Genomic DNA, 16,298 nt, shown 5'->3' on the forward strand with positions numbered 1-16,298 from the left:
AAATAGGATCTGGTGGGCCGCATGTGGCCCCCGGGCCGCGAGTTTGAGATCACTGGTCTAGAAGGTGTTCCTATGGTTACCTCTGGTCTCCAGACTTGGGGAGGGGGAGGGAGATTGAATGGGGAGTGTGCGTGGCGTACGTCTGAGGGTTTGGCTGGTTTGTGTCGTCTGGTGAGTGTGTTGCCCCTTGAGTAGGGTATTCTTGGGGCTGGGCATGTTATATTAAAAATTTATGGAGCCGATGAGGGAAGCGAGCTGTTCTTGCTCCTGGACAGTTATGTGTTTTACTGGCATACTCAGTGCTCTTGTTGTTGATATTGTGTTCTTTTCCCTTGCTGCCTCTGTTTGCCTATTTCATCCATGTACCATGCTTGTTTCTCTTGTTGACTCCCTAATAAAAATGATTTTAAAAAAAGAAAAGAATAGCAGTTAAGAGGCACAGAACAAACCATTTGCAAACTAAGCCAAAAGGCGACCGCCTGGGTACGTCACACTTTAAAGTAGATTTTTCTTGCTCCATTATCAGAAGAAGTAGCTGCTTCCTGATCGCCCCATCCTAATGCTCTCTTACCGGAAACAGCCGTGGCTCACTTCCCTTCCTTACTGCCATAAGAGAAAGACTCTCTACCAGCGCCAGATACACTAAACTGTTTCCCCTGGCCTCTTTCTGTGGTGAGAGGAGGATGAGAGGGAAGTTGAGTTTGCTACTCTTTACAAAGGAAGAATCCACTTCTTAGACAGGACACCAGTGCCTGAAAAGTATCAGGCAACCACTTAACCTCAGAAAGACTCTGCCTGAGTTGAGTTATGGTTAATTGAGTTATGGTAAAGAGAAAATAGGAGGCAGCACGAGGGTGAGAAGTGGAAGTGGGGGTTGTCTATTCATCAAGGAAGAAATGCATTCGCCATGTCCTCCTACAATAGCCCACCAACCCGTGAATAAATAGGGGGAGGGGAGCAGGAACTTTTCAGCTCTTGCGGGGGGGGGGGGGGAGGCTGATGCAGAAAGACTCATGGTAGAGCTACATGCAACTTCTGTGATGAGCATAAACCTGTGCCATGCAGGAAACTATCCCCCTCTTCTGCAAAGCCGTGCGGCAACAGCCCCGAAGCCCTTTAAATCTCTATGGGCTTGGGGGCCGTTACCGCGCGGCTTTGTAGAAGACGGGGTATATGTCAATCAAATTTCATGCTGGGAAAAACTTTAACTAAAGGGAGAGAGGGAGGAAGTGTTTCAGATGTATGTGCACACAGGATTTGCCAGCACATATCGGCACGTGGCATGTGTTCTTTTAAGCATAAATAGGAACCATGCACAAATTTTTTTGTCCCCCCCAACAGAAGTTTCTGCCAAGGTGATTGCTTAGTCTTCTTCACAGAAAGAAGTGGGCAGAGATTTAATAGTAGATATTTAGAATATAGCTGTAAAAGGGGGTGGATAGGGACAAATTCTTCAGGCTGAAGGGGACAACAGGTACGAGGGGGCATTCGGAGAAACTGAAGGGAGGTAGGTTCAAAACAAATGCAAAGAAGTTTTTTTTCACCCAAAGGGTCTTGGACACCTGGAATGCGCTACCGGAGGAAGTGATCAGGCAGAGTACGGTACAGGGATTCAAACAGGGATTGGACGGATTCCTGAGGGATAAAGGGATCGTGGGATACTGAGAGAGGTGCTGGGATGTAACACAGGTATAGAAAGCTAACCAGGTAATAAGTATAGAAACCCAACCAGGTCGTGCATGTGCAAGACCAGAGGGTTAGGACTTTGATGGGAAGATAAGACTCAATGGGAAACCAAGGTGGCAAAGGGGCCCCTTCTGGTGATTCAGACAGGTCGTGACCTGTTTGGGCCGCCGCGGGAGCGGACTGCTGGGCAGGATGGACCTATGGTCTGACCCGGCGGAGGCACTGCTTATGTTATGTTCTTATGTTAATAGGTGACTTTAGTATGCCAGATGTTGATTGGGGTGTCCCTATTGCAGGGTCTTCTAGGAAAGTTCAAAATCCTAACATTCAATCTTCTATTGTGATTCTCTATCTGTTCAATATTCCTTCGTAGATGCATTTGATCTTTAAACTACTGCACTTCTATATTCTTGGAGGCGTTGAACATCAGAATATATATCGGCTGGAATCTTGGAATTCTGCCTATAGACGTTCAAAAAAAATACCTTGTTGAAAATTAGCATTTTTCTTCTGAGATGATACCTTCGTCAAATAAGGTGTTTTATTTGAACATACCTAAGAAGAATCTTCAAGGAGAGAGAGAATATGAGCAATCTTCGGAACAGTAGAACTTGGATTTATTTTTGAGCAAGATCTTAATATTTCCGTAATATGAATGTTCTTTTTTTACAGTCATAGAGTTTGGATAGATCCAGATGTGACGCAAGAAAGCAGAAAGATATTTCTTTCTTATAGACAAGAGACATTGAAATTGGGAGCGTCTTTTAAATTAGTCTATCCTTGCAAATGTCTGGCAAAACCGGGGAATTCAAAATATATTTCCTTTAATCCAGTACAACTGAAAGCCTTCATTGATTTAAAAAAAAGGCCATTAAAGATTAGAGTAACATACATCATTTTGCACAGATAGAAATTAGATAGCACTGAAATTGTGTTAGGGCCATTTTTTCAGTATTTTTTTCCTGCTCTTGGAACTCTTTCTTCTTTTGATTGGCCTCAGTCTCCTTTATAGCGTAGTCTGAGAAGGATTTTAGGGCTCCTTTTTTACAAAGCCGCGGCAGCGGCTTTAACGCGTGCGACTTTTCATCACGCACTAACCCCTGCGCTGGCCAGAAAACTACCGCCTGCTCAAGAGGAGGCGATAGCAGCTAGCGCGGCCGGTGGTTTAGCGCAAGCTTTTCGTGCGTTAAACCGCTACCGTGCCTTTGTAAAAAGGAGCCCTTAGTATGTTGTTCAGTTGGGAAATTTGTTTCCTCTTTATTATGTTTCCTAACCGTATTTCTGTAACAAGTGGATGCTTGTGTAAAATTGTTTAAAAATCAATAAATAATTAAGGCCCACTAACCGATTTAGCGTGCGCTAAATGCTAAGGCATCCAATATATTCTGTGGGTGCCTTAGCATTTAGCATATGCTAACCTTTAGTGCACATTAAATCAGTTTGCGCACCTCAATAAAAGGACCCCTAAATAATTTTTAAACCCCCCCCCCCCACAATGAGCATGTTCTGCCACAAGCTGAATATTAGGGTGGGGGATACTTTTATATGTATAGACAAAGCCCCCTCCTAAATATCGCAGCTGTACAACCTACCTGAGGGGTCTCAAAGTCCCTCCTTGAGGGCCGTAATCCAGTCGGGTTTTCAGGATTTCCCCAATGAATATGCATGAGATCTATGTGCATGCACTGCTTTCAGTGCATATTCGTTGGGGAAATCCTGAAAACCCGACTGGATTACGGCCCTCAAGGAGGGACTTTGAGATCCCTGACCTACCTCATACAGCAATTTCTCATGACGGTTCACTTTGCTTTCCTTGTTCCCTGTGTGTTTGGGTTGTTTTAGTTGTTTTTTTTAATTTAAATCCTTTTTGCTTTCATTAATCCTACATCATTGTACAGTGCTCAGAAACTCTTTCTGCTATTGTCAGCTCTGTCTTCTTTTAAAACGCAGCCTGGGAATCAGAAGCAGGGGAACTCCTGTCTCCTGTATGTGTGAGAGTCGGCATCCAGAATCATCTAGAACCAGAACTGTAGACTGAGAAGAAAACCTGTCCTGTTCAGCTCAGCCTCATCCAAGTCCAAATATTTATTTTTCTCATTCATAGAAAAAATGCATTCCAAATTCAAAAGAAAAAAAAATTGCTTACAGATGTTACAGAGGGCGCATGAGAAAGTGAGTGCCATAGCAGGAACCAAGCTCTGCAGAACGAAGTGGGCCTCATTCATGGAAAATAAAATTCATGTGGCGAATAGGTCTGTCTCTCTGCCCTCTCTCATCCCAGCAAGCCCTTGCAGCGGCAAGAAACATTCTTGCCATAGAATAATGGCACAAGAGGAAGCCAGTAAAGAGCAATGGGGGATTCCTCTATGCTGGTAGGGTGTGGGGATCCTTTCCCTTTTTCCTGAGTTTATCGAGAACCCTCACGCTGACTACCAGAAGAGTTCATTCACCTCACGAAGCTCCACACAAGGTGTAGGCACTAGTTTGGGGTTCAAGTTTCAAGTTTATTAAAAATTTGTTGTACACGCAGTGTCAGATACTTCAATGCGTATGACGGTTTAAAATTAGGAGACAAACAATAAAACAACTTTATACAAATAAACATACAGTGTATACGTACAAATATTACCGGTACAAAAGGGAAGGAGGGTGAACTACAATCTTTAAAGAAAATAGAGATACATTTAGGGAAAAAAAACCAATTGGAGGGTAATAAAAATAATCTTAAAAGCATGGCTAAGCCTGGAGGAGAAGGTAAAGGAGATTGCGACCTATACGTAAAGTCTGATTAAAATTAGCTATTAGAGCATATGTATTAATGATAGATGAATGATGCTTTCTATGTCTCGAATGCGTCCTTCTGCAAGTAACTTTTTAAAGAGCTTTTAAATTTTTCTAGTGAGGATTCACCACGTAAGTAAATTGGTAAGTTGTTTCAGATCTGGGGTGCTATAACTGAAAAAATAGTTGATCTCCTAGTACCTATTACTTTTAAAGAGGGGATAGTCAGTAGATGCTGTTCTGTTGATCTAAGTGTCCTAACTGGAGAATACGGTATTAGAAGACGATCCAGAAATATTGGTGCGTTAGTTTCTTGGATTTTAAAGGTTAGTATTCCTAGCACAATAGCGCCATCTAGAGGACCGACTCCCACACCCCTGAGGCAGGCCTCCATTTGGAGGCCGAAACACGGACCGTGTAGGGTCATCTACAACTAAGGACATTATATCTATATACTTATGGATCCCCTATGATATAGGACTTTATATCCATGTACTTACATGTATTTTAACTTGGTTGGCGTGCTCTATCCCACTTCCCACTTGCTTTTTCCCTTTGTTTGATTTTACGTGGGGTTGTTCCCTGTTTTTTTGGCCTGCATGGGGTCCTTTCCTTACCAGGTGTAGCATACGTGGGGGCACCACACTTCAGTAGAAGGGGTGCTACACAGGAAACAAATTACGTCCCAGAAAGGTGTCTGAATACTACATCATGCACGCTTGATAAACAAGGGTCCCTAGTTTGGAACCAACTTAGTTCACAGCACAGCAGGCATAAGAACATAAGAATAGCCTTACTGGGTCAGACCAATGGTCCATCAAGCCCAGTAGCCCATCCTCACGGTGGCCAATCCAGGTCCCTAGTACCTGGCCAAAACCCAAGGAGTGGCAACATTCCAGAATCCCAAAGAGTGACAAAAGATTCTAGAACCCCCAAAGAATATCAACATTCCATGCTACCGATCCAGGGCAAGCAGCGGCTTACTATGGACTTTTCTTAAAACCAGCTACAAAAGTAGAGCTGGCTCTGGTCTATGCATTGTGCTTATGGAACATTGTGTTAATAAAGCTGTGGCTTGTTTAGATTCCATAAACGTCTCGACTTCCTGATTTGTGGTGGCAGAAAGACTCCCCTGATTGCAAGGGTCCGCGTGAAGATAAATGGAAAAGGAAAGAGCTTTTGGCTGTTGAATAGTAGGGTCAATGTGAGTTACATTCAAGTACACTAGGTATTTTCTTCTCCAGAGGGCTCACAGTCTATGCTTGTAATTTTCTGTTAGAAAATTGAGGTGACTTGCCCAAGGAACTGCAGTGGGATTGGAATGTGGTTTCTCTAATAGAATATTCCTTCTCTCCTCCTCCACAGTTCTCTCACTGTAAGGGCGGGGCAATCAGAAGCAGCAAATGCCCATAAATGAGCTTCAACTCACCCACAGCATTCAAGGCAGGGGAGTGACACCTGCTGAAAAGAACTGCAGTGAAAACTAGATCAGACATGTGCAGTCTCCAGGTTATAGTCTGAACCAAGACACTTGGGGGGGAGGGGGGAAGGTTACCAGATTTTTGATGTGCAGCCCCGAACCATCCCATTCTACCCCCTGTTCCGCCTCGTTCCATCCCCCAACCCCGGTCCCACATAAATCTCATCTCTTTGGGCTGCATCAGGGGAGCATCTGCGCAGATGGAATGCGGTGATGTCGCACGCATCTGCGCATTTGTGTGATGCCACAGCCACGCAGATGCAGCCCTGAGCTCAAAGCTTTTCAAAACCCGGACAAAGGGCTGGGTTTTGAAAAGCCATCTGGACGCCTGGAGAGTCCTCTAAAGAGAGGACATGGGTGGGTAAATCAGGACATCTCGAAACCCTAGGAGGAGGAGGTCAGCGCAAACAAAAATTCAGCTGCTTAAAACCATTGGATGAACTGCAGGGCTGAAACAGAGCTAGAGCCTGCCTGAACTCGGGATCTTCAGTTTCTGCTAAAACTCCAACCAAACTTTATAAATGATCTGGAAATGGGAACGACAACATAAGAGCATAAGAAATGCCTGCACAGGATCAGACCTGGGGTCCATCTAGTCCGGTGATCCGCACACACGGAGGCTCAGCCAGGCGTCCCCCGGCGAATACCTTAGTCACTCGTATTTAAATTTGCAGATGACACAAAGTTGTCAAAACACATTGCAGACTGCATAATTGGCAAGGGAAGAGAATGGCAGAGATGCTGGGCACAGGGGAGACAGACAGGCAGGCCTTGGAGGGGAAGATGCTAGATGAAGGGCAGTTGGAAAGAACAAGAAATATGTTGGAACAAGGGATGAGAAGGAGAAATGTTGGACGGTGGGGTGAGTGATGCGGGATCATGGAGTGAAAGGAGGGACAAACATCAGGAAAGAAAGCGGGAGCAATGTTTGACAGTGATGGGGAGGGGAGAGAAGATGTGAGATAATGGACTGTGGGAGGAGGAGGGACAGGAAGATGGTAGAGGAAAAAGGACAGGGAGATGTCAGACCACGAGGGGGAGGAGGACAGGAGATGCTGAGTTACAAGAATGGAGGGAGGGAATATACTGGAAATTGTGGCACTGTGGGAGAAGCAGAGGGGGTGGCAAGGATATGAATGAGAGGAGGATAGCAAATACAGAGGCATAGATGAAAAGTATAAGGGAATAGGAGGCTGGGGAAGGCATGAGTTTCAAGTTTACTAAGATTTGTTATCCCAGGACAAGCAGGCAGCATATTCTTAACACATGGGTGACGTCACCGACGGAGCCCTCGGTACGGACCTTTTTAACTAGAAGTTTCTAGTTGGCCGCACCACGCGTGCGCGAGTGCCTTCCCGCCCGACGGAGGAGTGCGTGGTCCCCAGTTTCTTCGTTTCCGCGGAGCGAAGAAGACGCGTGTGTTTTTTCAACGGCCGTTGAAACCACTTTTTTGCCTTCCCGCTCGCGCTTTTTTTCCTTATTTTTCTTTCTTTACCTTCGGGTTTATTTTACTTTGATTTGCAAAAAAAAAAAAAAAAAAACTTTGCTTTTTTCCCCTTTTTTCCGTTTTTGCCCCGGCGGGGCCTGTTGCCAGTATACAGGCCTCGGGCTTCGATTTTGCGGAGGCTATCTTCCCCTTCATGCCCCCGCAGGTCGGTTTTAAGAAGTGCCAGCGGTGTGCACGCCCGATCTCCATCACTGACCCACACAATTGGTGCTTGCAGTGTCTGGGTCCGGAGCATCGGGCGGACTCCTGCACCCGCTGTGCCACTCTTCAAAAGAGAACCCTTAAAAACCGAAGAATTCAACAAACTCTTCTCTTCGGCACCGAGTCGGCGATGGACTCCTCATCTTCAACGGCGGTACCTCAAAAATCGGCACCATCGACCTCGACACCGACCGACCCCACATCGGCGCCGCTGGCGCCAGGTAAGCCGGCTAAGAAGCCTTCCTCTTCCCTTGAGCGCCCTCCGGCTACGGTGGCGACACCAGCCCTACCGGCATCGCACCGGTCCCGCAAACGCTCCGCCCCGATCTCGGTGAGTGCCTCGTCATCAGCCTCCTCATCGCCGGGGCGTGGAGCGGCATCCAAGGAACCGAAGAAAAAGAAAGCGGTTCCGATGCCACCCCTGGATGACCGTATCTCGGCCATCTTAAAAGCTCAACTCCAGGAACAGTTAAAGCAACAACTTGAACACCTGTTGCCCACTATCCTGGCACCGCTCCTTCCGGTACCAGACCGGCCCGAGCCCCGTACCGAGCCCCCGGTGTCCACCCCTTCGGTACCAGTAAACACCTCCATGCCGATCCTTTCGGCCGAACAACTCCATGTCGATCCGGTGGTTCATTCCCATGCCACATTGGATCCTCCTCGGCACCAGGCGGTACGGCATTCTTCCTGGGACCGAGATCGACGCCGGTCTTCCTCTCCTGGTACCGTTTCGGTGCGCTCTGGAAAGTCTTTGTCCAAGACTCGCCATACCGCGCCCTCCACCCCGGTGTCTCGACATGCACCAGAGGTCAGGGACCCTGACTTATGGGAGGAAACTCCTCTCGGTACCGAGGAGGATCCCTCCTCATCTGATGAGGAACCATCGGCACCCGATGCCACCTCTAAACCAGAGCAGTCCTCATTTTCTAAATTTCTGAGAGAAATGTCTGCTGCCCTATCCCTTCCCCTAGAATCTGACTCAAAGAAGTCTCAAGCCTTTCTAGAGGCTTTAGACTTTGAGCAACCTCCTAAGGAGTTCCTCAAGCTTCCCGTGCATGACATCCTGCGGGAAACATTTTACAAAAACTTGGAAAGTCCCCTCACGGTACCGAGAGCCCCCCGTAAACTGGACAACCTTTACCGTGTCATCCCTATTCCTGGATTCGACAAATCTCAATTGCCCCATGAGTCTCTTCTGGTTGAATCCACCTTAAAAAAGACTCAGGGCTCCAGTGTCTATGCCTCTACCCCTCCTGGCAGAGAAGGTAAGACCATGGACAAGTTTGGCAAGAGGCTTTACCAGAATGCCATGCTTGCCAACAGGGCAAACAACTATTCCTTCCATTTTTCTTTCTATCTGAAACATTTGGTCCAACAACTGTCTGCCCTCCAAAAGTACCTTCCTGAGCGCAAGGTCCCGCTTTTCCAACAACACATCTCTGGCCTTCTCCAAATGCGCAAGTATATGGTCCGCTCGATATACGACTCCTTCGAGCTCACCTCTCGGGCCTCTGCCATGGCCATAGCCATGCGTCGCTTAGCCTGGCTCAGAGTCTCCGACCTGGACATCAACCACCAGGATCGTCTGGCCAACGCCCCCTGTCTCGGGGATGAACTTTTTGGAGAGTCGCTGGATTCCACCACCCAGAAACTCTCTGCCCATGAGACCAGGTGGGACACCCTGATCAAGCCGAAAAAGAAGGCTCCGCCTGCCCGACCCTATCGGCCTCAATCATCTTATCAGCGGAGGTTCTCAGCCAGGCCACTCAATCCGCCTCCCCAGCAATCTCGGCGACCCCGTCAACAGCAGCACCATGCCCAGGCTCGATCTCAGGCCACTCAACCCTCTAAGCCTCCTCAGCCTGCTAAACAATCTCAGCCCTTTTGACTCTTCTCTCCAGGGCATAGCCAGTCATCCACCCTTGCTACCTCTTCCACAGCCCATCGGGGGTCGTCTCACCATTTTCTCCAGCCGTTGGGAAGTCATCACGTCGGACCAGTGGGTCCTCAACATCATCCGCCACGGCTACTCTCTCAACTTCCAGACTCTTCCACCGGACAACCTTCCCGTAGAGTCTGCTTCACACTCATCTCAAACCCCCCTCCTCCTGAGGGAGGTTCAATCCCTCCTCCTTCTCAATGCCATCGAAGAAGTACCTCCAGATCAAAGGGGTCAGGGATTCTACTCCCGCTACTTCCTGGTTCCCAAAAAGACGGGAGACCTCCGTCCCATTCTCGATCTCAGGGACCTCAACAAGTGTCTGGTCAAGGAGAAGTTCAGAATGCTCTCCCTTGCCACGCTTTACCCACTTCTTTCTCAACACGACTGGCTATGTTCCCTGGACCTCAAAGAGGCCTACACTCACATCTCCATCAATCAGAGCTCTCGCCGCTACCTGCGGTTCCAGGTACTGCACCACCACTATCAGTACAAGGTGCTACCGTTCGGCCTCGCTTCCTCCCCCAGGGTCTTCACCAAGTGCCTTATAGTGGTAGCGGCCTTCCTCAGGTCTCACAACCTCCAGGTGTTCCCCTACTTGGACGATTGGTTGGTGAAAGCACCTTCATCTCAACTCGTGCTACAAGCTACTCATCACACCATCTCTCTCCTCCACCTCCTGGGGTTCGAGATCAACTACCCCAAGTCGCATCTGCTTCCCACCCAGCGACTTCAATTCATTGGGGCAGTTCTGGACACCACGCTAATGAGGGCCTTTCTCCCCTCCGATCGCCAGCGGACCCTGCTCCATCTCTGCAATCAGGTGCTCATGCATCCCTCCATTCCTGCCCGACAGATGATGGTCCTCCTGGGTCACATGGCCTCGACGGTGCATGTCCTTCCTCTGGCACGTCTCCACCTTCGTACGCCTCAGTGGACTCTCGCCAACCAATGGTCACAGACTACGGATCTTCTTTCTCATCCCATCTCTGTGACATCATCTCTTCAGCAATCTCTCCAATGGTGGTTGAACTCCTCAAATCTTTCCAGGGGTCTACTTTTCCATCTGCCCCCCCACTCTATGATCATCACCACAGATGCGTCCCCCTACGCGTGGGGAGCTCACCTAGGAGATCTACGCACCCAGGGACTTTGGACCCCACAGGAGCGTCGTCATCACATCAATTTCCTGGAACTCAGAGCCATGTTTTACGCCCTCAAGGCTTTCCAACATCTTCTCTGTCCTCAAGTCCTCCTCCTGTGCACAGACAATCAAGTCGCCATGTACTACATAAACAAGCAAGGCGGCACCGGATCTCGCCCCCTTTGTTTGGAGGCTCTGCGCATCTGGACCTGGGCCACGGACCGCAATCTTTTTCTCAGGGCGGTCTATATCCAGGGCGAACAGAACTCTCTGGCCGACAATCTCAGCCGCATCCTTCAACCTCACGAGTGGACGTTGGACCCTCCGACTCTGCTCTCCATCTTTGCTCGATGGGGCACTCCGCAGGTGGACCTCTTTGCAGCACCTCACAATCATCAGCTGCCCCAATTCTGTTCCAGACTCTTCTCTCCCCACCGTCTGGCTCCGGATGCATTCCTGCTCGATTGGAGGGATCGGTTCCTGTATGCCTTCCCTCCACTTCCTCTGATGTTGCGGACCTTGTCCAAACTCCGCAAGGACCACGCCACCATGATTCTTATCGCACCTCGGTGGCCTCGCCAACACTGGTTCTCACTCCTGCTCCAACTCAGCTCCAGGGAACCCATTCTACTTCCTGTGTTTCCTACTCTACTTACGCAGCAGCATCAGTCTACTGCATCCCAATCTGTCTTCGCTCCACCTGACAGCCTGGTTTCTCTCGGGCTGACCTCTCCAGAGAACCTATCTCAGCCGGTCCGCCTCATCTTGGACGCCTCCAGGAAGCCGGCCACCCTCCAATGTTACCATCAGAAATGGACCAGATTCTCCTCGTGGTGTCTCCGGCATCATCAGGAACCCACCTCCTTAGCGGTGGAAACCGTATTGGAATATTTGCTCTCGCTGTCCAATGCTGGCCTCAAAACTACCTCCATCAGAGTCCACCTCAGTGCCATCACTGCGTTTCATGAGCCCATTCTCGGAAAACCCCTCACGGCTCATCCTCTGATTTCCAGATTTATGCGAGGGCTCTTCAATATCAAACCACCCCTCAAGCCTCCTCCAGTCGTCTGGGACCTGAATGTGGTACTCTCAGCTCTCATGAAGCCTCCATTCGAGCCTCTTGCCACAACTTCACTTAGACTCCTTACCTGGAAGGTGCTTTTCCTGATTGCCATCACCTCTGCCAGGAGGGTTAGCGAACTACATGCACTGGTTGCCGACCCACCGTTCACTGTTTTTCACCATGACAAGGTTGTTCTGCGTACCCACCCTAAATTCCTTCCCAAGGTGGTCTCAGCTTTTCACCTCAACCAGTCCATTGTGCTGCCCGTCTTCTTCCCTAAGCCTCACTCGCATCCTGGGGAACAGGCGTTGCACACGCTGGATTGTAAGCGTGCCCTTGCTTACTATCTTGATCGTACCAGAGCTCACCGAACATCCCCTCAGCTATTTTTGTCTTTCGATCCCAACCGTTTGGGTCGTCCTGTCTCCAAACGGACACTTTCCAATTGGCTTGCTGCCTGTATTGCTTTCTGCTATGCTCGGGCCGGTCTCTCACTGGAAGGAACTGTCACGGCCCACAGAGTCCGAGCTATGGCTGCTTCTGTAGCTTTCCTCCGCTCCACGCCCATCGAGGAAATCTGCAAGGCGGCCACTTGGTCCTCAGTTCACACATTCACTACTCACTACTGTCTGGATGCGTTCTCCAGACGGGATGGACACTTCGGCCAATCTGTGTTACAAAATTTATTTTCCTAATGGCCAACCATCCCACCTCCCTCTTTGTTAGCTTGGAGGTCACCCATGTGTTAAGAATATGCTGCCTGCTTGTCCTGGGATAAAGCACAGTTACTTACCGTAACAGGTGTTATCCAGGGACAGCAGGCAGATATTCTTACGTCCCACCCACCTCCCCGGGTTGGCTTCTTAGCTGGCTTATACTAACTGGGGACCACGCACTCCTCCGTCGGGCGGGAAGGCACTCGCGCACGCGCGGTGCGGCCAACTAGAAACTTCTAGTTAAAAAGGTCCGTACCGAGGGCTCCGTCGGTGACGTCACCCATGTGTTAAGAATATCTGCCTGCTGTCCCTGGATAACACCTGTTACGGTAAGTAACTGTGCTTTATCTACGCAATATCATATATTTCAATGCATATAACAATTAAAAAAATAAATAAAATAAAGGGGAAAGACAAAACAAGACATTGTAAACAAATTATTTACGTTCTAATACAAACAGGTACAAAAGGCAAGGGGGATGAACTACAATATTTAAAGAAAGAAAAAGAAACATTTAGGGAAAAATACATAAAGGTGGGAGCATATAACCAGAATATGAAGTAAAGTAAAGAATAATTTGGCGACCTACTCATAAGACTCATTAAAGACTAAAGATTTAGTGCTTGGTAAGTTATGGTTTCTATGTTTTGAAAGCGTCCTTATACAGAAGGAGATAGGAAATGGGAAAGCTAGAGCATGAGAAAGGAGAAGGAAAGCTGGTAAGTAGCTGAAAAGTAAAAAGAAAGACAAGGGTGAAATTTGATTGGACGGAGAGGCAGAAAAGCAAAAAAAAAAAAATATAGCAAGAAGATCTAAAAAGGAAAGATCAGTATATCAAAGACAGTAGTGAGGAAACGAAAGAAGAGAGGAGAAAAGACATATGGACAGCAACCACTAGAAAGGGAATTATCAGAAGAGACAAAATGGGACCAACTTGATAGAAAAGCAAAATGTGCAGACAACAAAGGTAGAAAAAAATGTTTTATTTGAAATGTATTACCTGGAATGTGTTAGCTTTGGAATATGTGCATCACAGATATTTGTATTTTGTTCAGTGGCTTACCAGACAGCTGATGGGGGGGTGAGGTGTGGGGGTGGGCACTGGTCCTGAGCCCGAAGTGAGTGAGCACTAAATTTTCTTTCTGCCTTGCCTCCTGCCCAAATACAAGATATAAAGATCTGAGTCAGTGGACTGCTCATAGCTCTGCCGGCTAAAGACCTCTTCCTCCAATCCGGCGGCCCAAACTCTTCAGCTAGTGGCAGCTCAGGGATACTGCCACTAGCTGCAGAGCTTGGAGATTTCTGGCTGCCAGACTGGTGGAAGTGGTCTTCAACTGGCAGGGTTTTGGGATCCCCACCAGCAAGGGAGGTGGCTAATTTTGGGTGGACCTGGGCCTGGAATCCCTGTGTGTTCAGTATAGAAAGAAGTGCATATCTGGGTTTTATTTCTCCAGTTTTCTAATCCTTGCTGAGTTTAATTTATTGGGGTTCACTGGCTAAGTTGCTGCCTCTGCACCCAGAGGTGGTGAGATCAAATCCTGGTACTGCTCCTTCTGACCCTGGGCAAGTCACTTAATCCTCTAGTGCCCAACGCTTTGAATGTCAGCTCTAAATTTGTCAAAGCAACAAAAAAAGGTGGTATATAAGTCCCCATTCCCTATTTGCAATCCCTTGTTCTGTACAGTATACTCCCGTGAAGTCCCAGTTCATGCCCCCAGTCATTTGCGGTTTTTTCTGTTCGCCTCCTATGGTTCCCCCGATCCGCTCTGCCTGACCAGCGATCCCGACCTGGGTCAGAGCCGCAACCGCCACCGCCTGCATTGGCACTCGCAGCAGCCGCCGCTGTCACCTCTGTCGTCACCTCTGCAGCCCTGTCCCACCTCCAATCCCCTCTCCTAAACCACATCTAATAATCGCGGTTTTTTGAAGTTCGCGGGTGCTCCTGGAACACAACCCCCGTGAACTTCGGGGATATACTGTATTTGGTAAAGGTCTGTCTGTGTTTTGTATATAAAGAAGTCATTTATTACTCTTTTTATAAAGCTGTGCAGCCGAGTGCCATGTGGCAAATCATTTACCATGCCGTCCCGTGCTGCTGGCTTTAGTAAAAGAGGGGGTTAAAGTTATTATCAGAGGGAGGGTGCAGAGAGAAGAGAGGATCAGGGACCCCTTCCTTAATTTTTCTGCCCTGGGATCCAGCATGTCTAAAACTGGCCCTGTGCTTATAGGTTGAAGTGAGTAGAGCAGTGCCCACTTATAATGTTTCCTCTGTCTTGAGAGGTGAACAATGTTTACTTCCTTCTTATGTAATTTCCTGCAGAGCAACTGGAGGCATTGGGCTAGAGGTGTGCTAGTACCAGTAATATACTCATGAGGGAATCTAGCTCCCACTCCCTCTCACTTTGGGCTTGGGCCTCCCTTCAAATTGTGGAATCTTAGGTTGGCCCATGTGCCTAAGGCCCTGCCCATAGGCACATGGGCCTACCTTAGATTCCGGTTGGCTCAGATGCCTAAGACCACGCCCATGGGAGGGGGCTTAGGCACAGGCCAACCTAAGATTTCGGTTGGCCCTGGTGTCTAAGGCCCCTCCTATGGGGCGGGGCCTTAAGGTACCTGGGCCAATCAGGTCTTAGGCCACTCCCCGGTACATCCCACAATGCACAGGGAAGGGGCAGGCCTGCCTCATTCAGATGGAGGCCAGATGGATGGATGGAGGGAAGACCCATCAGGCCGGCCTTCCTAAAAGGTTATGGAGGGTCAGGGGGGTCCAGGAGAGTTTAGGTGAGGTGGGGGTGGGTCCGGGGGGGTGGAGGGTGGCATGATCTATGGGGGGAGTCCGGCAGGAGGGATTGGGTATCACTCCAGCTTGCAGTCATTCGGTGGTGGGGTTCTGGCAGGAGGAATTGGGCATCCCTGCTGCCTGCGATTGTTCAGGCGGGGGCAGGCAGCCGCTATTGCGGCCGCTAAACTTATCGCAGCAGGGAGATCCCTTGCTGCGATAAGCTCAGCGGCCGCATCCACTACAGTGTAGGCCAGCATTTTGCCGGTCTACATTGTACGCGCCTCCCGTTGGCCTAGGGAGATGCGTATGACCGCCTAGGTCCGCCTAAGGCTACTTCCGGGGTAATCCACGCCTTGTCTTAGGCAAACTTAGGCGGGCTTGCGCGCCTCCAATGTAGGCCTCGGGAGTTTTTTTTTTTTTAAAAACCAAACGTGCATCCCGATTGGCTGGTTAGACAGCAGTAGGACGCCTACTGCCGCCTACAATTGGAACACTATTTATAGAATCTGGGCCTGAATGTGTAGCATGTTGGAGAGAAAGAGAGAGTACCTGGATTCTTTTAATAGTTTTAATGTTGATATTAGCCTTTTGGTGACTTGATTAAGTCATTTCTGTTTGTCATTTTTTTGCAGATGAAGAGGAAGCTCTAAATTCAATTATGAAAGATCTGGCTGCCTTGGGCAGACGTGGAGGATTGTTGGACACCAACCGGAATAAGAATAACTTTCTCTCGCACAAACAGGTCGGTCTTAGAACGCATTGTTTGTTGGCTGAAGCTAGGCTTAAAGATATGGAGGGCTTTGGCAAACGTGTGGCGTAGCCGGGTCCTGGGAGCTCGTAGGCTTGGCATCTCATGGATGGGTTGTAAGAAATGGAGAACCAGCTATGCACTCGTGGACCCTGTACCCTCCCCTACCTGTGTATTTCATTGCTGATAGAAGAGAAGGACTTAGTGGTTTTTGTCATACTTTTTATGATACGGATTTCTGCTTCAG

At 48.7% G+C, this 16,298-nt stretch overlaps 1 protein-coding gene across 1 annotated transcript in view; it reads left to right on the forward strand.

The window, feature by feature from the left end:
* The window catches only part of LOC117354355 (mitogen-activated protein kinase kinase kinase 3-like), a 276,906-nt gene that overhangs the window by 146,189 nt on the left and 114,419 nt on the right, over positions 1–16,298 (forward strand). The window contains exon 3 of the mRNA XM_033931730.1: positions 15,936–16,045. Coding sequence (XP_033787621.1) covers positions 15,936–16,045 — 110 coding nt within the window. The remainder of the gene's footprint in view (positions 1–15,935; positions 16,046–16,298) is intronic.

The sequence above is a fragment of the Geotrypetes seraphini genome, chromosome 2 (assembly GCF_902459505.1).
Source record: "Geotrypetes seraphini chromosome 2, aGeoSer1.1, whole genome shotgun sequence".
Taxonomy (NCBI): domain Eukaryota; kingdom Metazoa; phylum Chordata; class Amphibia; order Gymnophiona; family Dermophiidae; genus Geotrypetes; species Geotrypetes seraphini.